The following is a 27,818-nucleotide window of genomic DNA, read 5'->3' as shown; positions in this document are numbered from 1 at the left end:
CTTATCTCCAATAAACCACTAGAAAACCGGAAGTGGCACTGTAGCTCAAGTGGTAGAGCGCTCGCCTTGAGCTGAAGAGCACAGGGACAGCGCCCAGGTCCAGAGTTCAAGCCCCACAACTGACCAAAAAAAAAGGCAATCCTGGTGTTCTTCCCATCAGCTCATTGTAGGATCAGAATCCTACAATGCTCCACTATTGACATTGTAGTAGCTGCAACGTAGAGCCGGCAACCAGTGATTACAATGCTAAGCACCATTCCACATTCTCTGCACATGTTGAATCATTTTGTTCTCTACCATCATGTGAGATATGCATAATTATCTTGATTTTACAGGTATCAGACCTGAGGCACAGAGTTCAGTTAATTGTCTCTCTTCACTGGGTTAGTGAGAGGGACTGACTTCAAACCCAAGTTTCTCTGGCTCTAGAATCTGTGCTTTTAATTAAGTAAATCTACTACTAATAAAGAGCTACTGTTACAAAATTCAAGGGATTCTGATATATTTGACTTACATATATCAGTCAGATATCTATGTATCTATCCCTATATATTGGCATCTGTTTACCTATCATCATATGTATTTAACATTCATATGTCACACACACACACACACACACACATATATATATATATACATGATACACAAAATATATTGGTCTGGTACAGTTTTAAGTGTTTCAGAGTTTTGCTCATTGTAATTGTACACTTTGTGAGCATGCAGCTATGAGATGCAAGGACAGGCAATCAACACCCATTCAGAGCTAACAGTGTTTTTGTGTTAGGCAGTCAGAGCACATTAGCTCATAACCCTGTGAAGTAGCAGTATTCCTTGCAGTCTGTTCAAGTGAGAAAGCTTCCTAAGCTAGTTAGGTTAATTAACTTGCTCACAGTCATGCAGCTAATGAATATGCCTGGATCTTTGTGATTCTGGATGACTCTTCTCCACAAACATTGCATCAGAAAACCCCTAAGTGGCATGTGGGTAACCTACAGCTTCTGTGTTCCTGAGGAACACCTGTGTCACTTGCTTCAGCAGCTTGGCATTTGTATGTAGTCTGTGAGTTGCAGGTCATCAGCACCTTCTCAGGCATCTCTTTACAAGTTCTTTGTCTTCTGGCCCACAATTACTGTCACTCTGTCATTACCTCATTCCTGGCCCCTTTTGGATAAACCTCCCTGGTCTCCTCTCCTGTACCCACATTTGCCATTCTGCCTACCAGCTGACCTTGCCAAGGGCACATCTGTTTCCTCATTCCCTATTAAAAGCCTAGCAGCTACTCCTGTCCTGAAGAGGCTCAGCTGGTCTGAGGCCTTTGCAATCTGTTGTTGGGATTTCTCCAGCCTTAGTTCTCACTGGCTCCCTCTGGTGTGCAATGATTCCTCTCATTTTGGTCTTGCAGTTAAGTCTGCTGTTTCCTGCATCAGGTCTGTAGGTCTGTGGAATACTCTCCCCTCCCCCACACCCTGGTAGCCTACAGATCCTTTCTTCAAAACTCATGAAGCATTTTAATTTTCTTCTTTGTGCCCTGGGATAAATGTAACCGCCTTTCATTTAAGTCCATCTGCTGAATTTTTGTAACAATACTTTAACACTTCACTTCATTAGTTTATTTAAATGATTGTGGCAATGGTATTTGAAGAGCATTGTGGACACTGAGGACACAAACACACACACTTTTAAAAACTACTTACTCGTTATTATACATATGATGAACAGAAGGATACTTTTTTATTGGTGCTGGCCCTGGGACTTGAAGTCAGGGCCTGGGCACTCTCCTTGAGCTTTTTTGCTCAAGGCTAGTACTCTACTACTTGCACAGCTCCATTTCTGGCTTTTTTGTTGGTTAATTGGAGATTAACCTGCACTGCCTGGGCTGGCTTTGAACCACATTGCTTGATTGCAGTCTCCTGAGTAGCTAGGATTATAGGCATGAGCTTTTTTTTTTTCCTGTGTGTATATATATATATATATATATATATATATATATATATATATAATATAATATATAACATACACACACTTTTTTTTTTCCAGTCCTGGGGCTTGAACTCAGGGCCTGGGCACTGTCCCTAAGCTGCTTTTGCTCAAGGCTAGCACTCTACCACTTGAGTCACAGTGCCACTTCTGGCTTTTTCAGTTTATGTGGTGCTGAGGAATTGAACCCAGGGCTTCATGCATGCTAGGCATGCACTCTACCACTAAGGCACATTCCCAGACCCCCTCCCCCACTTTTTGACGACTGAAAATAACCCATTGTTAGTGCATGTCAAGCACATGACTTGTTGCTGGGCCAACAGATTATCTGATTATACAAAACATTATACTAGATAAATCAGAAATATCTAGCACTCTTTGATTTGGACTATTCCTTTTGTTCCCCTTTTAAAAGGAAGATTAAATTCTACTCTATCTCCTAAGTTACTAGGTTACAGCATCTTCCCTGAACTCAGAAACTTCTGCCTGTGAAAACATCCTGTGGACTAATGAAATAAGCTGTTTAAAGTTTCCTAGTTTTGATCTTGCAACTCTATTTTGGTTTGATTTCAGTCTATTAATGATATCCCAGATGATTCCTTCCAGGGGGTAACTACTCTTCAGTACCCAATTTTATTTTTTTTTAAATTTAATTAATTAATTTATTTTTTGCCGGTTTTGGGGCTTGAACTCAAGGCCTAGGCCCTGTCCCAAATAGCAGGCTAGCGCTTTAGTGCTTGAGCCACAGTGCCTCTTCTGGATTTTTCTGAGTAGTTTATTGGAAATCAGCGTCTCATGGACTTTCCTTCCCCGGACTGGCTTCAAACCACATTTCTCAGATCTTAGCCTCCTAAATAACTAGGATTATAGGCGTGAGCCACAGGTACTTGGCTTCAGTATCCAAATTTGTAGTTCTAACTTGTTTTCTTTCTTTCTCCTTCCTTCCTTCGTTCCTTCCTTTGTTCCTTCCTTCCTTCCTTCCTTCCTTCCTTCCTTCTTTCCTTCTTTCCTTCCTCTTTCTCTTTCTCTTTTTTTTTTCTTGTATGCTGCTGTTGGTGCTTGAACTCAGGGCCTTGCATTCCTGCTTAGCTTTTTCGTACAGGCTAGTATTTTACCACTTGAGCCACACTTCCACTTCTGGCTTTTTGTTAGTTAATTGGATATGAGTCTCATAGTTTTGTCTGCCCAAACTGGTTTCAATCCTAGATCCTCAGATCTCAACCTCCTGAGAGAAGCCTGGCTTGTAGTTATGGTTTCTAATCAATGCTGGATTTGTTGACGGGTAGAAAGTTTCACGTGGCACAAATAAAGACACCACGGTGGGAGGAAGGCACATAGGGGAAATGAAATCCATTCTATCACAAGTACTTCAAAGTTAATTTGGCTTTTTTTTTCTTTTCTCTTTCTAAATTTTCTTTAAAAGACAGGCTGGTCTTAAGCTTCTAGACTGAAGTCATTGTCCTACTTCAGGAATGGATCTACCACTGTGGCCTGGTTGGCTTGATATTTTTTTTTTAATCTTTTCTCCACATGTAGCAGGCTGTGTCAGGGATTTTGGTTATTATTGGTTGCTAATTCCATTACTCTGATGGCAAGAGACAGCATTTCTTGTACCCATGGTGTGTACCTATTAAATGCTCAGCGCGAATGCCTGAAATGTGTCCTTTTCTCTGGCCTGTCCTCATCTAGGCAGATAGAATGTTGTGAAACAGCCGATGAGTTCTACAGCACCATGGGACGCCTTACCCAGGAGATGCTGGAGAATGACCTTCTGCAAAGCCACGAACTCATGCAGGTGAGTGGGCAGCGGCGCCCGCCTGGGTGTGGGAACTCCAGGGAACAACAGGCAATGCAAAGTGGTGATTCTAGGAAATGTATGTAGCCAGCTTTGAGATTTAGTTTTGCAACTGACCAAGAGTTTGTATAATTTGATAAGAATCAATGTCACAAGAGGAAGCAAAAAGTGAATGAAGGCTCTTTGTTGTATTTTCATTCCCACTGTGTTGCTTGAAATCAGTAGGTGCAAGATAAAAATAGGACCTGGAGGCATGGCTCAAGTGATAGATTGCCAGCCTTGAGCAAAAAAGCCAAGAGAGGGTGACAAGACCCCAGTTCAAACTCCAGTACGAGTATGCACACGTACAGGTACCCCACCCCACCCCAAACTGAAACTAAAACAAGACAAAACAAAATCACTTGATGCTTAATTTAAATATGATTTAAATTGTTTAAGAATGTAAGTCTAAGATTGTTTTAAAGGGAAACTCATAGGGTAAATTATTTGGGGTTAGTGAGTTATTGAGATACAAAAATTATTCTAATCTTCATTTTATTTTCCACCTAGGTTACTCTGTATTACTCAGAATTTTAGTGGGAGAGAATGGAAGGGGTTGGCTAGTTTCTGGCAAGTTACTTTATCAAGATCATATTCATCCATCTTTGAAATAGACACTGGGCAGCAGAAAAGCTAGGGGATTTATTAGCACTCTCTCTCCCATTCATTTCTATAACATAATTTTATCCTAATTCTCCTCCAGTTCTCTGAACCAACTCCACTCTTTCTGCCTCTTCCTGTTGGTACTGACCCACTGTGGGTTGTACCTAGCATTGGCCTAGTGCCTTACTTCTTTTCTTTCTCTAAGAGTTCACTCTTTTTAGTTGGTCTCAACTTTGGGCTTTCGTATTAGGTTCTATGCCTGGGGTTATTTGCGGGTGCTGGCGCCCAGTCAGTAGACTACAAGACTAAGATGTGGACACTGATTTAGGGCTTGAAAGTGAGCTTCATTTTTTTTTCCTCTCACTTCTTGGCACTCCTAGCTTCTTCTCAGAGTCTCTTGTTCTTAGCAGACCGGTCTCATCTATGGTGAATACTGATTGCCTGATAGGACCTCTCTCCCTATTTGTCTACTATCTGCTCCTGACATTTGTGCTCTGATTCCAACTCTTCTTACATATGGAGGCTGTTGCTCGGAAGTGTCTTTTATTTAGATAGTTCTGTGTTCAAGGGCTGTACCTGGCCTTTCATGATTGTCATCTGTCAGAATCAGGTGACTAAAGCAGGACTCGGAGACATCCCTGTACTCTCATTCATGAAACTCGCATGATTCCTCACTGCCTGCTATCTCAGTGTACCATCCCATGCTTTTGACTAGTTGGCATTAATTACCTTCTCAGCCGTGGCATCTGTTTTTCCTTTTGCTCCCTCTCCCGCTTCCCATCGGGTCACATTGTCTCCCATGCTTCCTCTGCCCTCTCTGTCCAGCCTTGCCCTTCTGTTTCTACACACCTTCCTTCGAAAGTGGCAGTACAGATCTCATCTCCTTCACAGAACTTCTCTCATCAGCTCAACGAAAATCAGCACCTATTTCACAGAGTATTTTATTTGTGCCCCTCTTTGTGCTACCTCAGCTTAAGCTTGCACCTCATTTCCTGATGAATATTACAAGTTCCTTGAGGACAGGAGCTTGCTTGTGTATTGCCTTCCACCAGAGCCTCTCTATTGGCTTATTAACTCACGAAGTAAACGTTTATTGAATGTCTGTGGTTTTCTGCCTTTCATTCTTTTTTTCAATTGATGTTTGCCGGGTTAAAGAAATTTCTAGCTGATGGCCCCTACTTCTACATTCCTTCTGCTCCAGTCAAATTAGCATTTTGCTTCCAGAGTCCCTGTCCACATTTACTGTCTGTTCCTTGTTCTGTATACTAAAACATTCCATGAATTCTCATCACCAGTTCTAGTAAATCAAATGTTCCACTCACATTTTCTAGGTTCTGTGTCAACTTCTTCAAATCTGTATTGAGCATCTGTATTGAACAATTGTTGTGCTGGGTGTTGGGAACGCACATAGGAAGACTATATGAGATCTGTTCTCAGGGAGTTCATAGTCTCCTGTAACACTGTATAAATGTGTAACACAAGAGATGTGCAGAGGGTTTGAGAGGGTTGAGGAAGAAAGAAGATCTAAGCGCCCAGGGCCTTAAGGAGCAGGAGGGGGGGGGGGGCAGAGAAGAGAGGAAGTCAGGAGATGCTTCCTTGAGAGAATTAATGTCTACATTTATCTTTAAAGATAAATAGGAATGTGTGTGTGTGTGTGTGTGTGTGTGTGTGTGTGTGTGTGTGTGTGTTTTGGAAGCACAGGTGCAGAGCATGTAGGCATTTTATGACTGAGAGAGCAGTATGAACAAAGGCAGTGCTGTGTGTGACAGAGAGCACAGGAAAGCTGGTATCCAAGGACTATGTCACTCCACCCACAGCGAGGAGCTATGGGAGGAAAACGGTTTGAGTTGTGTTTTCTGCTAAGTACATGAGAGGCTCCATGAAGCAGGGATTTGTAAAGGTCAAGTCTCACACCACGAAGACTCGTGACCAGCAGTGAAGGGTAAAGACAAGAATGGAACAGAGACAGACTTGGGAAGGAAAACTGATTACAGATAGGAGGGGAAGGAGGAGTGTGGTAGGTTCTGAGGGCATGTTTCCTTCCATGTCTGCATCTGTGAATTTTCTGTTTGCCCACCTGGGCCCTGCTCAGGTCTCTGATATCCTAACTTTCATCCATGATGACTCTTCTGGTACTTCTTCATCACTAAAGATTTTGGCAATTTATTTAATGCTAGTTGCAGTTTATTTGATTTTTGGTATCTTTTGTATGACATTAATCTTCCCTCTCTGTAAAGAAGATACAGCTTTTTTTTTTTTTATTGTAAAGCTACTATACAGAGGGTTACAGTTACATGAGTGAGGTTATGAGTACACTTCCTCTTGAACATTGTTACCCCCTCCATTGTTTTCCCCCTACCATCCCCTCCCTCCCTCCCTTCCCCGAGGTTCTTTTTTTTTTTTTTTTTGATTGTGATTAAATGATTACATAATTTCAAAGTCACAAGTTCATTCTTACTTCCCTGGAGCAAATTGTCTACCACAGTCTGTAATATATAACAGTGTTCACATGTTATATACCATATTTGTGATCAGCAGCATGAGGATATTTAGTAGTGGTTCAACCAGATGAGCGGGAGTTCTTTGTTTCTTAAGTCCTGTTAGTTTTGTCGTATCACCTAACCTTTTGGATTTAGCATCCACTTATCAGGGAGACCATGTACCGTTTGTCTCTTCGTTCTTGGCTTACCTCGCTCAACATGATTCCTTCTAGCTCCATCCATTTCCCTGCAAATGCCATTATTTTGTCATTTCTAATGGCTGCATAATATTCCATTGTGTATAGATACCACAATTTTTGGATCCATTCATCTGTGGTGGGGCACCTAGGTTGTTTCCATATCCTAGCTATTGCGAACAGTGCTGGAATAAACATGGAGGTGCACGTGTCCTTGTATATTGGTTCCTGTTGTTCAGGGTAGATGCCTAGAAGTGGTATGACTGGGTCGTAAGGGAGGTCAATCTTTAGCTTTCTAAGGACCCTCCAGACTGCTTTCCAAAGTGGTTGTATAAGTGTACATTCCCACCAGCAGTGTAATAGGGTTCCTCTTTCTCCACATCCCCTCCAGCATTTGTCGTTGGCTGATTTGTGGATGTGGGACATTCTGACTGGGGTAAGGTGGTATCTCAGGGTTGTCTTTATTTGCATTTCCTTCACCACCAGGGATGATGAACATTTCCTCATGTGTTTCTTTGCCATTTTTATTTCTTCATTTGAGAAGTCCCTCTTTAGTTCCCTTGCCCATTTAGTAATTGGTTTGTTAGGTTTGGGAGGGATTAGTTTCTTGAGTTCCCTGTATATACAGGATGTTAACCCCTTGTCTGATATATTGCTGGTAAATATTTTTTCCCAATTAGTTGGTTGTCTTTCTAGCTTAGTTGCGATAGATTTAGCTGTGCAGAAGCTTTTTATTTTAAGGTAGTCCCATTTGTCGAGTCTCTCTCCAACTTGTTGTGACCCTGGGACTCTGTTCAGGAAGTTCCTTCCTGTGCCTATTAGTTCAAGTGTCTCTCCTACTCTGTCCTGTAGTAGTTTCAGAGATTCAGGTTTAATGTTAAGGTCTTTAATCCATTTTGAGTTGATGTTGGTGCATGGTGATAGGCTGGGGTCCACTTTTAGTTTTCTGCATGTGGCTGCCCAGTTTTCCCAGCACCAGCGGTTGAAGAGGCTGTGTTTCTTCCATTGTATGTCTTTGGCTCCTTTGTCGAATATCAGCTGGCTGTAGGCCTGTGGATTTATATCTGGATCTTCTATTCTGTTCCATTGGTCTTCGGGTCTGTTTTTGTGCCAGTCCCATGCTGTCTTTGTGATTATAGCTCTGTAGTAGAGTTTGAAGTTCGGCATGGATAGCCCTCCCATATTGTCTTTATCCCCTAGAATTGTTTTGGCTATTCTAGGTCTTTTGTTGTTCCATATAAATTTTTGGACTGTTTTCTGTATTTCAGTGATGTACGTCATTGGGATTTTAATAGGAATTGCATTGAATTTGTATATTAGTTTTGGAAGTATCACCATCTTTACTATATTAAGTCGGCCTATCCAGGAGCATGGGAGGTCTTTCCATTTCCTAGTGTCTTCTGCAATTTCTTTCTTTAACTTTTTATAGTTCTCATTAAATAGTTCTTTTACATCTTTGGTTAGGTTAATTCCTAAATATTTTATTTTTTGGGAGGTTATTGTGAATGGGGTTGCTCCCTTTATTTCCCTCTCTTCCTGTGCGTTATCAGTGTATAGGAAGGCAACTGATTTTTGTGGGTTTATTTTGTATCCTGCTATTTTGCCGAAGTGACTTACGATTTCTAAAAGTTTGGGGATGGAGTTTTTGGGATCGTGGAGGTATAGTATCATGTCGTCTGCAAAAAGGGATAGTTTCACTTCTTCTTTCCCTATGCGGATCCCTTTAATGTCTTTTTCTTGCCTTATTGCCCTGGCTAAGGGTTCTAGGACTATGTTGAAGAGGAGTGGAGACAGTGGACATCCTTGCCTTGTTCCTGTTTTTAGGAGGATTGGTTGTAGCTTTTCCCCATTAAGTATAATATTGGCTATTGGTCTGTCATAAATGGCTTTTATTGTTTTTAGAAATGTTCCTTCTATTCCTATTTTCTCCAGAGCTTTTAGCATGAATGAATGTTGAATTTTATCGGCCTTTTCTGCATCTGTGGCGATAATCATGTGATTCTTGACCTTGGCTCTGTTGATATGCTGGATTACATTTATTGACTTACGTATGTTAAACCATCCCTGTGTCTCTGGGATGAAGCCTACCTGATCATAGCGTATTATTTTTTTTATGTGTTTCTGGATTCTGTTAGCTAGAATCTTGTTAAGGATCTTTGCATCTGTGTTCATCAAGGAGATTGGCCTGTAATTCTCCTTTTTGGTTGGGTCTTTGCCTGGTTTGGGGATGAGTGTGATATTGGCTTCGTAGAATGAGTTTGGGATAGCTCCCTCCTTCTCTGTTTCTCCGAAGAGCTTGAGGAGTATGGGTATTAGTTCTTCTTTAAAGGTCTTATAGAATTCTGCTGTGAATCCATCTGGTCCTGGGCTTTTTTTTGTTGGAAGACTTTTGATAGCTTCCTGTATCTCATTATAGGATATTGGCTTATTTAATTGGTTAACTTCTTCTTTGCTCAGTTTGGGTAACTTGTATTTCTCTAAAAATGCATCCATTTCCGCCAGATTTTCTTCCTTTAGAGAGTATAGCTTTTGAAAGTAGTCTGTTAGAATTGTTTGGATATCCTGGGTACGTGTTGTGATGTTTCCCGTGGCATCCCTAATCCTATTAATATGGGTTTCCTCTCTTCTTTTTTTAATTAATCTTGCCAACGGGCCATCAATTTTGTTTATTTTTTCAAAGAACCAGCTTTTTGTTTGGTTTATTTTGGTTATGGTTTTCTGATTTTCTAATTGGTTAATCTCTGCTCTCAATTTGGTTATCTGGCTTCGTCTAGTAGCTTTAGGTCCCATTTTTTCTTGTTTTTCTAGCTGTTTTAGTTGCAACATGAGATTATTTACTTGGTCTGTCTCCATTCTCTTGATGTGGGCACTGAGGGCAATAAATTTGCCCCTCAGGACTGCTTTTGCTGTGTCCCACAAGTTTCTTTGTGAGGTGTTTTCATTTTCATTGAGTTGTAGGAAATGCTTTATTTCTTCTCTGATCTCTTCTGTTACCCAGGCCTTGCTAAGGAGTGTGCTGTTCAATTTCCATGTATTAGAGAAATTTCTGCGGTATGCTTTGTTATTGAGAGCTAGCTTGATTCCACTGTGGTCAGATAGGATACAGGGGATTATGTCGATCCCTTTGTATTTGCTTAAGTTCCTTGCATGAACTATGATATGGTCTATTTTGGAGAAAGTTCCATGAGCTGCTGAGAAGAATGTGTACTGTGTTGTTTTAGGGTGAAATACTCGGTAGATGTCAGTTATTTCCGCTTGAAGTATGGCCTCACTTAATTCGGTAGCTTCTTTGCCAATCCTCTGGTTGGTAGACCTGTCCTTTGGTGAGAGTGGCGTGTTAAAGTCTCCTAGTATTATCGTATTGGGATCTATTTTATTCTGTAAGTTTGAGAGCATTTGTTTAACATATCTGGGTGCACCGATATTTGGGGCATATAAGTTGATGATGGTTATATCCTCCTCTTGGATTGTTCCCTTTATTAATATGTAGTGTCCGTCCTTGTCTTTCTGTACTGATTTTAATGAAAAGTTTATTTTGTCAGATATCAGGATAGCTACACCTGCTTTCTTATTGGGGGAATTTGATTGGTAGATCCTTTTCCACCCCTTCACTCTGAGTTTGTTTGTATGTTTGGCTGAGAGGTGGGTCTCCTGAAGGCAACAGATGGATGGGTCTTGTTTTCTGATCCAGTCCTCAGTTCGTTTTCTTTTAATTGGCGAATTCAGCCCATTTATATTAAGAGAAAGATAGAGAGATGCATTGTTGTCCCTGCCATTCCGTTTTCCTAAGTTTTTCTTCTTTCCTTTCCTCCTGTGCTTGCTCAGTTAGACTTTGAGTAATGCCTGTTTGGGGCAGGTCCCAGTTCCTGGTTGCTTTCTTCAGGTTGTGTCCCCCCTCTTAGAATTCTTTGTAATGCTGGCTTAATGTTTATGTATTCATTTAGTTTTTCTTTGCTATTAAAAGTTTTCAGTTCTCCATCGAATGTGAATGCTAGCTTTGCCGGGTATATCAGTCTGGGTTGGCAGTTATTGGCTCTCAGGGCTCGTATGGTGCTTTCCCAGGCTTTTCTTGCATTCATTGTTTGTGTGGAGAGATCTGCAGTGATTCTAATTTTTTTCCCGTTGTAGTATAGCTCCTTCTTCATTTTTGCTGCATGCAGGATTGTTTCCTTATTATTCAGATCCATCATTTTTACTATGATGTGCCTAGAAGTGTTTCTCCTGGGATCTTGCTTGTTGGGTGTTCGATAAGCTTTTGTGATGTAGTTAAGATGGTCGTTTTTGAGGTGGGGAAAATTTTCATTGACTATCTTGTTAAATAGGTGTTGCATTCCCTTGCTCTGGAATTCCTCACCTTCGTCCACTCCGATTATGCAAAGGTTAAATTTTTTAGCATTATCTGCTTGCTCTTGAATTTCCCTTTGGTTTAATTTGAGTGATTTTTCCATATCTGTCACTTTTTGGTCCAGTTGGTGTATTCTGTCTTCTGTATCTGACACTCTACCTTCCATTTCATTCACTCTGTTGACCGTGGCTTCTATTGTGGTTTGCATGGTGGAAATGGATCCCTTTATGGATTCAATGTTGGTTCTCAGAGTACTGATCTCACCTCTCAATGAAGTGAGATCAGTATGCATTACCTCTAATTTGGCGTTTATCTCACTTCTTACTGAGGTTTGTGCAGCTTCTATTTTTGCATCCAACTTTTGTTTGATATCCTGTATATCTTTTGATAGTTCATCCTTGTGCTCTTTCAATTTCTGATCCATTTCTCGCTTTATTTCTTGAGTCATTGCCTCCAGCAACCCTTGGATGTAGTTTTTGTCTTCCATTCCTGCTTTGCTCCCACTGGGGCTCTCCCCTGCATGGCTGCTGGCTTTTGAGGTGAGCTTGCTGTCCTGGGTAGTGGTAAACCTTGTGATTTTTCTCTGTGATTTTTGCATGGGGGTTCAGGAGACTGCTCTTCAATCTTGTTTTGGTGTGTCTGTCTTTGCTTGGTTGCTGATTCTGTATTGGTAGAGAGAGTCTGTGCCTGATCTGGATTCTGTTGGGAGCCTATTTCCAGCTGCTATTCTGACTTAGGATTCTCAGCTCTCTGCTGTAGCAATTCCCGCCTTTGGAAGGGTTGAGCAGCCTAGACTGCTTGTGTTTGCTCCTGCGGGTGCTCTTGGGAAGATCAGATGCTCTGGATGCACTCTCCCAAATACTGGAGTCTGCTATGGGCTCCTGATGTGTTTTTGTTTGTTTGTTTGGGGCTGGTTGTGGGCTTGAACTCTAGGTTTGGGTGCTGTCCCTCAGCTCTTCAGCTCAGGGCTGGCACCCTACCATTTGAGCCACAGCCCCACTTCTGACCCTTTTTGCTTTGTTCAGGCGCTGGTCCCCGGGCCTGGTTCTGGCCCCAGCCTGGAGCGCGCTCGTTAGGCCTGTGCTAATGTGTATACCACCTAGGTTATGCAGCCTGGAGGACACAGTTCAAATTTCTTCTACTGTTGGTAGTCTTGACCCAGGGGCACTGTTCCTGGCTTGGGCATTTAAGCTCCCTTCCAGGGACGCTCTTGCTCTGGCCTGGCCAGCAGAGTGTGCTCCACCGGCTGGTGGAGCTCTCGAACAGTTCCCAGTTTTAATGGGTCCTGTGGTCCGGGTGTTGGGGTAGGGAGTCTAGGTCAGGGTCTGGGGATTCCCTCCAGCTCTGGTCTCCCTTGATGGATTCACTGTCCCCTGTTGGGTACTCACCCTGTAGGTCGTCAGTTGTTGTTGCAATCTGAGTTCAGTTGGGGTGGTTGCGGGCTGGGTTGGGCGGCCCCCGCCGGGTTGTTGCGATCGCGATTGGGCGGGTGTTCTGCCGACAGGTCCCTCTGTCGCGCTGCTGGTGCCAGGCGGCTTTGGCGGGATGTGGGGCTTGAACTCAGTGCTTGGGCACTGTCCCTGAGCAGCTTTTGAACTCTCCCAACTTGCTTTCTTTGCTAGTCCTGGGGCTTGAACTCACTGCCTGGGCACTGTCCCTGAGCTTCTTTTGCTCAAGGCTAGCACTCTATTATGCAAACCACAGAGCCACTTCTGGCTTTTTCTGTTTATGTGGCACTGAGGAATTGAACCTAGAACTTCGTGCACGCTAGGCAAGCACTTTACTACTAAGCCACATTCCCAGCTATCCCCTAACTTTCTTTCTTTTTTCTTTTTGGGTCTGGTCGTGGGGCCTGAACTCTGGGCCTGGGCGCGTGGAGAGTGAGGGGTGGGGGTGGGATCCTCATGGAGACTCCCGGCTGGTAGGTTTCTCTGTTCCTGGCGATCCGCTGTTCTGCAATCCGGTACCTGGTGATCTGCAAGCAGCCCCCTGTGTCTCTGTGGCTCCGGCAGCCCCCGCCGGGCCGGCTGGCCGGCGGCTTGGCGCACTGCCGCGCGGCCAGTAAAGGTTGGGGGAGGGGTCTTCGCTCTTCTCTGTTCTGAAATTCTTCTTTTCCTCTCTTTCTTTTTTTGTTATTTTCCACCTCTGGTTTTTCTCTGAGTGTTTGTCTTTTTGTTGTTGTCGGTCTCTTGGGGAGATTAAACGTTGGAACTCGAACTCTCTTTTTGGTTGGAGAGAGCTGTGGCGTTTCCCTACTGCCCCGTCGCCATCTTGGTCCCCCCTCCAAGATACAGCTTTTTTAATGAAAGGAGCTTCTGTGACTTTCCGTAACACCTAGCAGAGGACTAAGAATATAACTGGTTGCTAAGTAAGTACACATTTGATCTTGAGGCAGTGGTTCACAAATTTGATTGTTTATAAGAAACTTTTCAAGTGTATTAAAATACAGATATTTGGCCTATAGGTGATTCTGCCATAGGTAGCTTTTAGACCACTTAGAAGAAAATTGGTTTGAAAGAAGTTTAATCATTAATGCATCTAAGCCTATCACTTTATAGAGAGGAAACTGAGTCTTGGAGAGTGAGCCACTTGCTAGTTTCCTGGTTGTCTAGTAACAGACTCAGGGCTGAGATTTGTATCCTAACTCTTGGCCTGATGCTTTCCCCCAGCACTGAACACACCACAGCCACCTCATTCAAACAATGCATTTCTAAAATAGAAGCTGAAATCCTCTTCAGAAGAATAAAGCTGAATCAATATTCTCATTGAGCTTAAACATTACTGGAAGGGATGTGAGAGATGTTGGATAGTATCTTTTTCTTCAGGAGTTTCTAATTAGGTACTAGGAGAAAGAACCATTAAAGAAGGAAATATTGTTGTGAGAGAATCCTAGAGGGAGAATCATAGGCTGTGGGTTGACTGGTTCCACTTTAGAAGCATTTCTCTTGTCAAGGGAGAAGCTGAAGCAAGCCTAATTTTGTACAAGTTGTTTGAATGTTTCTTGTAAAACATGTCAATAATGAAAAAGGAAATATTTCTTTTCAACAGTTCCTAAATATAAAATGTCTATTTATGGGTATGTGGGTAGTTCAGATAGTAAATAGACGTGTTGGTTTTTCCTTTGCATCAAAAACAGCTAGAGAAAGAAGTGGTGAAATGCCATTTCAAACCACTCTTTTCTTTGTTCACTCTAAAAAAAACTTCCACTGGCTGCAATGTGGTTATGGTGGATGGTCAATCTTTCACCCACCTTCAAGTGAAAAAGGTGAGCTGAATAGAAGGTCTATAGTTTTGAGCTGGAGAGTTGAAAGGATTCTCCTCTGGTGGTCTGTCTTGTTCCTGTCTAAGTGACAGATGCTAACAAAATAGAGCAAATGTTTCCCTGTGTGGAGCCTATCACTTGTTTCAAGTTAGCAATGGTGAATCAATGTATCATTAAATAGGGAGGACTGGGAATGTGGCTTAGAGTAGAGTGCGTGCCTAGCATGCATGAAGCCCTTGAGCAAAAGGAGGAAGTTCAGGGACAGTGTCCAGGCCCTAAGTTCAAGCCCCAGGACTGGCAAAAAAATAATAAATAGGGAAGTTGTAGGAAAGTGGATGAAGAAAAACACTTCTCGATTTCAGCAGGACTTTTGATGATATCTTTGGTAAGCTCCTTGAGGGCAATAGAGAGAAAAGTTGGTTTGATGTTTGGGGATAGTTTACTGTTAGGTGGAGGCAGCTCTCCTGTGCCACGAGTCAGGATCTATCCGTCTGGACTGTTCACTTCTTCCCATCAGGGATGAGTTGGAAATATTAAGACTGTGGATGTCAGTGTTTGATTAATTGCTACCATCAAAAATGGAAAGCATCTGCCCAGCAGAGTCATGCGTACCTATAACCGTTAGTGTTTAACCAGCGCCTTTGAGGCTATCTGCTCTACAAAGAGCTCCTGTGTGAGGTGGCAGTGTTGAGCTAAATTGGGCTTACATCCCTTTCAAACTCTAACATCCTGTGTCTGTACTATCCTTTGGCTGTAAAAGATCAGTAAAATCTTCCTCTTTTTTAAAGAAATCAGTTTCAGATCTTCAATTTGTACGTTAGAAACCTAGAGGTTTGTTTCCATGTATCCTGAGTGCTGTGATGTGTTTGGAGAACCGTGTGGTTTGGAGAACAGTGGTGACTTCTTTGAAGGACTAATTATAAGGAAGTGATGGAGGGAGAAACCTTCCTTCCTTGTTTCATCACGAAATGCAAACTCAGTGGAACCAGTTTTCGCTTTGGTCCTGTGTCTTCTACTGAATGGACAGGCCTGGGGTAGGGGTTGGGGGAGCAATGAGGTGGGCCAGGAATGTTCTAATATCTTGTTACAAGACTGGTAAACATAAAGCAAGTAAATCTTCAGCTAGACACCCCACTTTCTGTCTTCAGTGAGACATCTTAGCATTAGTAATCTCATTTTGGTGAGGCGAGTAACGTCATTTAAAATTGAATCCACATGATTTTTTTTGTTGTTTTTTTTTAAAGCTTGAGCCAAGTTTCTCAAATTATTAAGGAAAAATATCACATGAGTGATGGGGTAGAGTGACTCTTGGCCCAACTAAGGGATCACATTTGGTGTGTGATGGTCAAATAAAGTGGGCCCCATTTTGTTCCTACTGAGGTCCGAGAAGAGGCACCATGTTTCTAGTGCATCTCTCTTATCCTCTCAGAAGAGTGGATGGAGCCAAGACAAAATATTAAGAGCAAGGAGGGGAGAATTCTGCAGTGGTCTTCCACAGCTGTTGGATACATTTGTATAATCAAAGAACCACAAGTATTCACTCTGAACATATTATTAATAAAATTACATGAAGCATTTTGGGCACCCAGAATATATTAAGAAGAGTAAAGCAAAACCAATAAAACTACTACTCACCTTAAGAAATAAAATACTAGCAATACATGTACACACTCTCAAACATTCCCCCTCATCTTACCACCCTCTCTTCTCTCAGAGGACTGTGATTCTTTCTGGTTTACATTACACACACACACACATTTTTGGACTGGTATTGGGATTTGAGCTCAGGGCCTTGTACTTGCAGGTTGTTGCTCTACCATTTGAGCCATGCCTCTATCCCCTTTTGCCTTGGTTATTTCTGAGCTATGCCAGCCTGGGTAGGCCATCATACCTAGCCATGGGTTGAGATGGAGTCTAGGAACCATTTTATCTCCTCAAGTCTTGATTCCTCAATCTCTGCCTTCAAGTAGCTAGGATTAGTACATCAAATCCTAGTATAATAAATCTCCTTTGAGGGGCTGGGAAGGTGGCTCAGTGGTAGAGCGCTTGCCTTGCATACATGAGGCCCTGGGTTCGATTCCTCAGTACCACATAAGCAAAAAGAAGAAAGCTAGAAATGGCGCTGTGGCTCAAGTGGTAGAGCGCTAGCTTTGAGCTGAAGAGCTGAGGGACAGTGCCCAGGCCCAGAGTTCAGGCCCCACAACCGGACCCAAAAAAAAAAAATCTCCTTTGAGGAAGTGGCACTGTGGTCAAGCGGTAGAGCACTCGCCTTGAGCTGAAGAGCGCAAGGACAGAGTTCAAGCCCCACGACTGACAAATCAATCAATCAATCAATCTTCTTTGAGAGGAGAGGGTCAGTAAGATCAGGGAGAAGTGGGTGAGGATGAGCACAGATGTTAGTGTTTTATTTCTTCAGGTAGGGAGTGGTTATAGAGGATTTGTTGTACTCTTCTAGTCACAGGGCCCTGCTCACACTTTATTTTTCAGATAAGAAAAGGGAAGTTCAGCAAAGAGAAAAGCTGGGGTTGGGGACATGGCTCAGCTGGTAGAGTGTCAGCCAACGAATAAAAATGTCAGATCAAGAGTTTGAATCCCAGTCTCCAACAGAGAGAGAGAGGAGAGAGAGAGAGAGAAAGAGAGCTTGAGGTAGAGAAAGGTTGGAGACCGCTGTAATCTCATGCTTGATGCCAACACAGCCTTAGGATAACTTCTGTTCTCCCACCACCACTGCTGCCCTTGCTCAGCTCCCAAAGCTTACAGAGGCACTCTGCCACCTGAGCCGTGTCCTCTGCCCTTTTGTTTGTCTTGTTTTTGAGGTAGGGTCTCATTGCTTGAACTCTTCATCTCCCTCCCTCCACTCTGGAGTAGCTAGGATTATAGGCATGTGCCACCATGACTGGTTGCCTTCTGTTTTTGCTTTTGGGGAGTGAGGTATTGTAAAGTCCGCTCCTGGATGAAGAGCAGACTCCACCCTCCTGGCAGCAAAGTCTCCACCCAGGCAACTGGCACACCTGGAAGAGGTCACATCTGCATCCACTGAGGTGACATCTGAATTTGATGTGGCCACACCTTTCTCCACCCATACCCTAGATAAGGCCTAGCCCAAGCCCAGACGCTCTCTTTTCTAGCTCTTTCCCAGCTCTCTCTCTTTCCCAGCTCTCCCAGCTCTCTTTCCCAGGCCTTTCCCCGCCTGGAGGCCATGTTGGAGGGCCGACATGGCCTGGTGCCGATCGGAACAATGAATAAACCTACCCTTTACCTGAATACCATGTGCGTGGTGCTGTTCTTACTCAGCTACCTCTTTTTAAAAACCTAACAGGTAGCACTGTATGATGTTAGTACATTTGTGTAGTTTCTCAGCCCTTTGGGTACAATCAGGAATATAGCATATGTATAATAAGCATGAAAAATTGAAAGGGAGCAATATTAAAGCATATATTTTTGGAGGGAGGGTAGTATTGGAGTTTGAACTCAGGACCTCATGCTTGCTAGGAGGTGCTCTACCACTTGAGCCACAGCACAGACTGAAAAGAGAGGGAATATTAGCTAACATTTCTTTGCTTGGATGTTGGATTGGTATCTGCAGCATGCACATACATCGAGAAGTTTGGGGATAGTCAGCTGTATGATAGATTTTCACAGCAGTGACATTGAGCTACAAAATAAAACAAACTCTTCAGAGCCCGCCTTCTCTTTCCCATGCTTACAAGTAGACATCAGAGCCTCCCCGAGAAATAGTCCTGTTAAAATGCAAAATATCATTAGAAGATAGTTTCCTAGACTTGTCATCAGGATGTTTGATTTGCTTCCTAGGACAAATGAAAAATCTGATTGATATTTTGCTGGTGAGTAAAAAATCAGAAGGATTGAAAAAATACGGCACAGAGAAATTAATTTTTAATAAAATAAGAGAACCAAGCAAGATTACTGTCTTCTTACTGATGGGATGATATATAATTTTGCAATTCTGGTTTAAGTGCAGACACTTTTCTCTATTTATAGATATTTTTGACAACCTGGGTTTATTCTTTGTCACTTTTTAAGTGCATTTTTTTCTTCCTTTAAAAATAACAGGTAACAGCTAGCAATTTTCACCTAGAACTCCATCAAGCATTTGAAAAGGCGATAATCTATGGAAAAAACTTGTAATTGGTCACAGGATCATCTATCAGACTTAATTTTGTCCAGAAGGCTGATATTAATGTCCCATAAAAAGCATCACACTTGAAAAACAAGCCCTACCTTTGTAGGATATTTTTGGGTTCTTTGTTACAGAGGTGTTAGGTACCGTGGATGTCTGAGCTAACCTATCTATCCAATGATCAGAAGAACTTGCCCTCTACCCCTGCCCACTCAACTACCTATATTCACCAGTTGTAATGCCCATTCACAGATGGGCTGATTGAGGACTGAGGACTTGTTATGTTTGTTAACACAGCTGGAATCATTCCTTACCCAAAGTTCTTGAGACCGAAATGATTCAGGCTTTGGAATTTTTTGTTATATTGGGAAATTTCCATATATATGTGTATATATATATATAAAATAAATTTTGGGTATGGGAACCAAGACTAGATATCAAATTCACTTGTTTCATATACATCTGATACACATTTTTGAAGATAATTTGATGCCATATTTTGAGTATAACCTGTGGATTTTGCCTGTGACCCATTCTATGAAGTCATATGGGGATTTTTTTTTCCACCTATGACATCATGTTGGTACTCCAAAAGTTTGGGATTTTGGAACATTTTAGATTTTGCTTAGAGATGTTTAATCTGTATTATTATTATTATTATCTTCCTTGAAGCTAAATGTTGAAGTGAAATAGGACTTGCCATATAAGGAGTACATCTGCCACATCACCCTCCACCTCGTGAATGCTTAATGTCGTTCTGGAATTGATGAGTCGTGTAAGGCCATCATTTCAGACTTAGCAATTTTGCTTTTGTTTTCCAGACTGTTTATTCCATGGCTCCCTTTCCTTTCCCACAACTGGCGGAGTTAAGGGAAAAGTATACCTACAACATCACACCTTTCCCAGCCACAGTTAAACCTGCCTCCCTTCCTGGGTAAGGCTGTTTATTATTTGTTTCCTGTTTTCTTTTTATGATGTAAGACTTTATTCATTAATTTTTTTATGATGGCTTAATATTTATTAGGTCCTGAAATTATGTGCAAAGTAATTTGGTTCTTAAAATCTGAATGAGTCCCAATGGTTTTGATTTATATTCGTGAGAAAATTTTAACAACATAGTTTCCAAAGAAGTGTGGACCATATTTCAAGAATGAAAATAATGTGGAACTGGTATACAAATAGGCAGATGAGTTAGTTTCAAATAATAACAGAGACAGAAATTGACAGATACATATATGAAGTCTGGAGTATGAAAAATTGCCAGATGAAGTTAATGGTGAAAAGATATGCTATTCAGTAAATGGTAATTGGGAAGGAAAGTTAGCATTTTGCCTCACACCATACATCAGAGTGAGTTCATATGGCTGAATGTATTTCAGGAAATAATGAAATAATTCGTAGAAGAAATGAAACAGTAGTTATTTGAAATTGAGATTTTAGTAATTGCCTCAACAGTGAAAAAAAATGAAGGTACTTTAAATAATAAAGGGAAAAAAGTACTTTAAAAATAATTTTTTTAGCTAGGTGCCAATGGCTCTTCCTGTAATCCCAGCTAATCAAGAGGCTGAAATCTGAGGATTATAGTTTAAAGCTAGCCAGGCAGGAAAGTCTGTGAAACTCTTATCTTCAAGTAATCACAAAAAAAAAAAAAAAATCTGGAAGTGTCACTGTAGCTCTAGTGGTAGAACACTAACTTTGAGCATAAAAGCTAAGGAAAGTACCCAGGCCCTGAGTTCAAGCCCCAGGACTGGCACACAAAAATTTTTTTTTTCTGCCATGACCAAGCCCAAAACAGAACAAAACACAATCTAAATAAGCAGACCCAAAAATATTTATAGAAAAATCAAATTCTATACTATCAGGGCTGATATTTCTGTACTATCAGGGCTGATATCTCTAATATATACAGTTCCTGGAAGTTAATAAGAAATTGGTCACTCAGGTTAAAAAGATGATGAAAGACTAAGAATATGTATTTATGCAAAAAGCAATATCATTAGTACTAAAAGAATCTCAAAAATAGAAACTGAGATTTTTCTCTCCTTACCTTCTTTCTCCCTAGGATTGAGGTTTATACTCAGGCCCTGACTTTTCCCTTGGCTTTTTCGCTCAAGATGGTATTCTTCCACTTGATCCAAACCTCCACTTCCATTTTTTGCTGGTTAACTGGAGATAAGAGTCTCAGATTTGTCTTCTCAGGCTTCAAACCTTGATCCTTAGATTTTAGCCTCTTGAATGGCTAGGATTATAGGTACCTGGACTGGAACGGTCTCTTGTACATTGTGTGCATAAGGTTAATTACTACAGGTTTTGTGCTGCTTGGGAAGTATTTGCCAAAGGTAGTCATGCATGTATCCTTTGACTCAGCAACTCTACTTTTATGAAGTATTCCAAATGGAGAAAACAGTATATGGATGGTTATTTTCTGCATTATCATTTCATTTGTGTGTGTGTGTGTGTGTGTTTTCATTTCAATTGTATAATCATTGGAATCACTCATGAGTGGGCACCATTCCTGGCCTGGTTCTATAATGTGGGCTTTATGGGTATAGTACAGCTGTACAGAAAGGAAGAGGAAAGCTGGGGAGGTGGTTCAGCATCACAGCACTTGCTTGGCATTCATGAGGCCCTGGGTCCAAGCCTAGCCCCCAAAATAAAACAACTAAGCAAATAAAGCCACAGTTTCTCAGTAAACAGATCTATATGCAAGGCTCTTCTCTGTGTCTAGCAATAACTTGCTAGACAAAGTGTTTGATTCTTGAGCAAGGTAACTTCAAGAAAAGCCACTGAGTTGTAAGATAGTCTAAAATATGTGACTGGAAATATTTCTTTGTTTCTTTCTTTGTTTCTTTTTTTTTTTTCCTTTCTTTTTCTTTTGACAGTCCTGGGACTTGAACTCTGGGCCTGGGCACTGTCTCTGAGCTTCTTTTGCTCAAGGAGAGCTCTTTATCACTTGAGCCACAGTACCACTTCTATCTTTTTTTGAGTAGTTTATAGGAGATAAAAGGCTCATGGAGTTTCCTACCTAGGCTATCTTTGAACTGCGATCCTCAGATCTTAGCCTCATGAATAGCTAGGATTACAGGCATGAGCCTCTGGCACCTGGCTCTGGGAAAATTTCTAACATGATTAAAAGCAAGCTATAGAAGACAATATACTATGTTCCTATATATGCACAGACAAAAATTATATAGTTATATTTGCTGATTTGTCTGTAGACAAACTGATGAATGTAAAATATTGATGGTAATTGTTAGCTGTGGGAATTAGATGGGTCAAGAACTGGGCAGATGTTGATAGGGTTGGGAAGGTGACTTTAAAAAAATGTTTCATAATTACATAAATATGTCATTTAAACCACAGAAATGAGTTGCCTGTTGTTCAACAGTCGTTTAACAGTTTACCAGTTCTGTACAGTCGTATTTAAACAATACGACTATTTCCTTTGAGTATTTTTTTGGTCTTTTTTCATGTTTTCCAAGGCGACATGGCAAGAGCAGAGACAGTGATGAGGAGAATGATCTCGATGATGAAGATGCCATTGCGAATGCTGTGGGGTGTCTTGGGCCTTTCAGTGGAATCCTGGCACCAGAATTGCAGAAGTATCAAAAGCAGATTAAAGGTAAAGGATTGGCTCTTGATTTAGATGATCATAGATTGGTTATTGTATTACTATGTCTTCTAGAGGCCTCAGTAAGTCCCTAAACTGGTTACTACTAGTAAAAGTCTACATTTAGAATGTTTGGGGGGCTGGGAAGGTGAATCAGTGGTAGAGCGCTTGCCTTGCATGCATGAGGTCCTGGGTTCGATTCCTCAGCACCACATAAGCAAAAAGAAAAAAAGCCGGAAGTGGCGCTGTGGCTCAAGTGGTAGAGTGCTAGCCTTGAGCTGAAGAGCTGAGGGACAGCACCCAGGCCCAGAGTTCAAGCCCCACGGCTGGACCCCCCCCGCAAAAAAAAAAAAAAAAAAAAGAATGTTTGGTAATGCAATGGATTTCCTTGCATACTATGAGCTGGCCATCCTGGGCCTTACAAGGAGCTTCAAAAACATTTTGAATAATGGCAATGTCAAATAAGTATATGTTCTCCAAGGGGGATATTTTAATTGGTTAAATTTCATTTGCATTTTCAAAGTTCCACAACACTTAGAAAGACTTAAAACATTAAAAAATTATTTTCTTCTGCTTATTTATCATATGTTAGGATCTTTCTGTATTATGTGCCACACACATAATACACATTATGGTGGCTTTTGCTTCCCATTAATCTGATTCAGTTTTGCATGCTCGGTTCCTTAGAACAGAGCCTGGCATACAGTAAATACTTACTATATTCTATCTTAGTTTTATTGAATTCATCTTACATTGGCTTCTCTTCTGCTGTTGGACTTAATCATTATTATTATTATTTTCTGGTATGGGGACTTTGAACTCTGGGCCTCTCATGGCTTTATTGCTCACTACTAGTATGAGCCATGCCTCTAGTGCAGCTTTTTGCTGGTTAGTTGGAGATGGAATCTCATGGATTTATCTGTTCAGGTTGGCTTTGATCTTTAATCTTCCAGATCTCAGCCTTGTAAGCAGCAAGGATTATAGTCTTGAGCCATTGTTGCCTGGATAAGGACTAAATCTTTCACATTATGATAACCTCTACTTGAATTTTTTGAGTGACAAGAAATTTATCACTTCATATAACACTTTGCTAGATCCTTAGGATTAGGATTTCTAGTTGCAAAGAGACAACCTCTACCTACCGGTTCTAATGGTTCTTCCTTCTGGGACAAATAGAAGAGCTCCACTTTCTCATCTACTTGACATCTTCAAATGTTTTGAGGATAGCTATCATATCCCCCAAATTTACTCTAAGCCCCAAGCTCAGAATTTCTTTAAGCTTCCTGAGCTTTTAATATTCTATTAATTTACCATAGATGTTTTACAATTTGGTAACGTCCCCTTAAATGAGGTGCCCTAAATCAATTGCCATGTCTTGTTTATTTCTTGAACAGAATAGAAATCCTGTGGCTGGGCATTACCCATATAGCAAACTCTTTGGTAATAGTCTGTGGTTCATTCATCCACCATATCTTTTCTGATCTTGGGTGGCAGCTCTTTTGTCTAGTGAAAGGCCATTTGCCTCATTAAAAGAGGGCAGAGCAAAGTTGAAAAAGGAACATTGCCTTGTCTTTCTGGCTTGCTCACCTTGTATTACTGTCTTGAAGAAGTATAGCTATCCTCTCTCTCTCTCTCTCGGTTCTTTTTTAGAAGATGGTGGTGGCAACTGCTACCATTGCCTTTTTCATTGTGATCATTTGGGGTATTTCCCTCAAGCTTCAGATCATTTTGATTGATTGAGTGTGTGTGTGTGTGTGTGTGTGTGTGCGCGCGTGTGCTTGCGGGCACATGCCAGTACTGGGGCTTGAACTCAGGGCCTCATGTTCTCCCTTGGCTTTGTTGCTCAAGGCTGGCATTCTACCACTTGAGCCTCCAGTCCAGCATTTTGCTACTTAATTGGAGATGAGTCTCACAGACTTCTGGCCCAGGCTGGCTTTGAATCACAATGCTCAGATCTCCGTTGTCTGAGTAGCTAGGGTTATTTTTTATTTTTAACCCTCCTTAGTGGGGTATGAGTCTTCTTTCATCTTTTAAAATGGCTTTTACAAGCTTAAACCCAATAAGAGTTGATTTCTGGAATGCCCCCATAGTTCTTTGTTGTCAGCTTTGGGTTTCTAGACATGGAATGAATATGTATATTGGTGCTAAAGTTTTTGAATCTGTATTCTGAAGTCTGGGACTATATCTCTGCTTTTCTTTCTGTGTAATTATGTGGTCCAGGATGACACCATCACCTGCTCCTAAATGACTGTCTAGTTTTGCTTAGATTTGGCTCAAATTGGAAGTTCCTCCCACAGATGCCAGGATAGTTGGAATCTGCCCAGCTTTCTTTAGCTGGTACCCTGGTCAGCTTTATGTATTGCTGTAGAGAAACCTGGTTCTCTTCTTGGTTCCATGCAGAGTGTGAGTGCATCCTTATAATAACATATCTCTCTTGCTTTCATATAGTTGCAGTGTTACATAAGGGGTAACTGTACTTGTTTTAATTATCACAGAAGCAAGATCATATCAGACACAGTACATAGTAGACAGGAAATATTTGTTAGATGACAAAAATTTCATTTCTGAGGGTATAGTGGTCCCCAAATCTATGACTCCATCAAATATATTACTTTTTTGTTGTTGGTTGTGGGGCTTGAACTCTGAGCCTGGGCACTGCCCCTCAGCTCTTCAGCTCAAGGCTAGCGCTCTACCATTTGAGCCACAGTGCCACTCTGGCTTTTTCTGTTTATGTGGTGCTGAGGAATTGAACCCATGGCCTTATGCATGCAAGGCAAGCACTCTACCACTGAGCCACATTCCCAGCTCCCTATTTTTTTTAACTTAAGAGAAATGCATTTATAATGGTGATCTAAACTTCATGAACAGTCAGTCTCTTATAAATACTTATGTGGTTGTATAGGCATTTACACAATGGTTTTAGATAGCTGGTATATTTTTCTAAGAGAACCTTAGATACTATAGGCATAAAGACATAGACTTTAGGCACTGATCTTTATGTGGAAGCAGTTGATCTTATGTCTGTGTAATAAACAAAATGGTAGCAAAATGAATGAACCTACACAGCTTATTTCAGACCTAGGGTTAGGCTGATAAGAAAATGCAAGAGAGGCTGGGCACAGGTGGCACAGTCCTTACTGAGGAGGCTGAGAGCTGAGGATTAAGGTTCAAAACAAGTGTGGGCAGAAAAAGTCTTGAGACTCTTTTCTCCAATTAACCAGCAGGAAACAGAGGTATGGCTCCTTTGGTAGAGTGCCAGTCTTGAGCAAAAAGGCCAAGCAAAAACACCAGGCCTTAAGTTCAGGCCCCAGTACCAACACCAAAGTAATAGAGGGCGGGGGGGGGGGGGGGGGGGGAGGGGAGGAGAGAAAAGGGAGGAAGGGAGAGAAAGAAAGAAGGGGTGTAGGGGAGGGGGAGAAAGGAGAGATCCTGCTTTACTCTACCGACCAGCTCTCTGTGTCTCCTCCCTGATTCAGAGCCAAACGAGGAACAGAACTTGAGATCTAACAACATTGCAGAGCTGAGTCCAGGGGCAATCAATTCGTGCCGCAGTGATTACCACGCTGCATTCAACAGTATGATGATGGAACGTATGACCACAGATATCAATGCCCTGAAGCGGCAGTACTCTCGAATTAAAAAGAAGCAACAGCAGCAGGTCCATCAGGTGTACATCAGGGCAGGTAATGTCTGGTTGAGTCAATGTCAACTTAATCTCAGCTTCTAAAATGAACAAATGATTTCAGGATTACCAACGGTAGCTCAGCTTCTAAAAGTCAGATGACATGAGATAGTAGCCTACTTAGCATTTCATTTTTTTTTTTTTATCTTATCAGGCTTTAAAGAAGAAAAAGATGATGGGTTCTTTTTAGTTCCAAAGGCACAGGCAGTAGATGGTATTAAACACGTCTTTACTATGCAGGCTTGTGGAGAGGGGTTAGCAAATTATTAGAATGTTGTTGCCACATCATGCAATCCTTGGACTTAAGAAACTTCAGAAATTTCAGGAAATTTGAAAATAGTCACTTAGTCATCTGTGCACTCATAAATTAAGCCATTCTCTAGTTCTTTAGGTTATACTAGAACAGATGTTTGTGATAAACAAAATTAGTAAGCCTGTGTTTCACTGCTGGGTTAGCAGTATCCCAGGGAGAGCTAAGAAGAATAAATTATAATGCAGTTGGAAATGCTCTTTTCCAAGGATTGTAAAAAATTTCTTTTAATCCTAAATTTTTTAATGAACAATCTGCTTTATTGTTAATTTATGCTGATTTGATGGATTTTTTTCTTGTTCTAAGTGAATGTTATAATGAAAATTGGCCCAGTGGCTTGTAATATAGTCAAGTCCTCACAAACCTGTAATCTATAGCCAAATTCTGCCCACTGTTTGCTTTTATAAAGAAAGCTTCATTAGAAAACAGGCATACTCATTCTGTTTACATGTTGTTGAAAGCTCTTTCCATACCAAAATGGCTAAGATATTTGCAGCCTGGTGTCTTAGAGAAAAAGTTTGCTAGTCCCTGCTTTAGACCATGATTTATTTTGTTCTTTTCAATCGGGGTTGACATTAGATAGTTGCTCAAAGGCAAAGTTCTAAAGCCTTGTGTTTTACATTGTAGTGTACATATAAGTCTTTTGAGGATCTGCTAAAATGAAGAGTCTCTTTCAGTAGGTTTAGGGTGGGACTGGAATTATGAATCAAGAAGGGTAGATGATGTGGACATCAAAGAGATGTTCACACAGAGATAGAAGGACCTACTTCCTATTGTTTAAGGCTGCATCAGAAACAAGGTCCTAGACCTGGGAGGCAGATAGTCGTGCTATCCACAGGACAACAAAACTGTTGTTGCTTTCCAGTTGTCACTTGGTTTTCAAAGCCCATTGAGGATATAGGTGTGGTGTTTCATTCTTAAAACCAAGCACTGGACAGCATGATTCCACCGAATTTTTATTATCCTGCTAGTACTTTTCCTCACTCTGCTGTCTCTCATTTCGTAACGTGCAATGTGTTCTTACCTTTCAGGAGCTGACATCTGATAATCCATATGATCTAATCCATATGGTCAAAGTGCTTGTCAAATTATTTTTTTTTAAATTTCAAAGATTTCTAGACATAAGACCCGAGATTGCTATACAGAGACAAAACTTGCAAAATTAAAAAAAAAAAATAAATCAGAGATTAGGCTGATATTAGAACTAAGGGGCCAGAAGAGTTCCTGTTTATTTTTGAATACAGGTTTTCATGGCTGGGACAGATCCCTGAGACAAGTGGCTTCAAGGAAGAAGGATTTATTTTCCTTCATGGTCTCAGAGCTTCCAGCCCTGGACTGACTCCTTTACTAAGAGTCTAAGGTGGTGAGACAGAGCGT

At 41.3% G+C, this 27,818-nt stretch overlaps 1 protein-coding gene across 2 annotated transcripts in view; it reads left to right on the top strand.

The window, feature by feature from the left end:
• Positions 1-27,818, top strand: part of Tbc1d30 (TBC1 domain family member 30) — a 78,057-nt gene that overhangs the window by 48,488 nt on the left and 1,751 nt on the right. The window contains exons 9-13 of one of the 2 annotated variants that reach the window (XM_042699143.1): positions 3,667-3,772; positions 19,661-19,773; positions 22,322-22,461; positions 25,926-26,132; positions 26,286-26,345. In XM_042699143.1, the coding sequence (XP_042555077.1) occupies positions 3,667-3,772; positions 19,661-19,773; positions 22,322-22,461; positions 25,926-26,132; positions 26,286-26,345 (626 nt within the window). The remainder of the gene's footprint in view (positions 1-3,666; positions 3,773-19,660; positions 19,774-22,321; positions 22,462-25,925; positions 26,133-26,285; positions 26,346-27,818) is intronic. The other variant, XM_042699144.1, reaches the window with a different exon arrangement.

Source organism: Dipodomys spectabilis, unplaced genomic scaffold, assembly GCF_019054845.1.
Source record: "Dipodomys spectabilis isolate Male_0828 unplaced genomic scaffold, ASM1905484v1 ptg000234l, whole genome shotgun sequence".
NCBI lineage: Eukaryota > Metazoa > Chordata > Mammalia > Rodentia > Heteromyidae > Dipodomys > Dipodomys spectabilis.
This window is presented reverse-complemented; position numbering and strand designations above follow the sequence as displayed.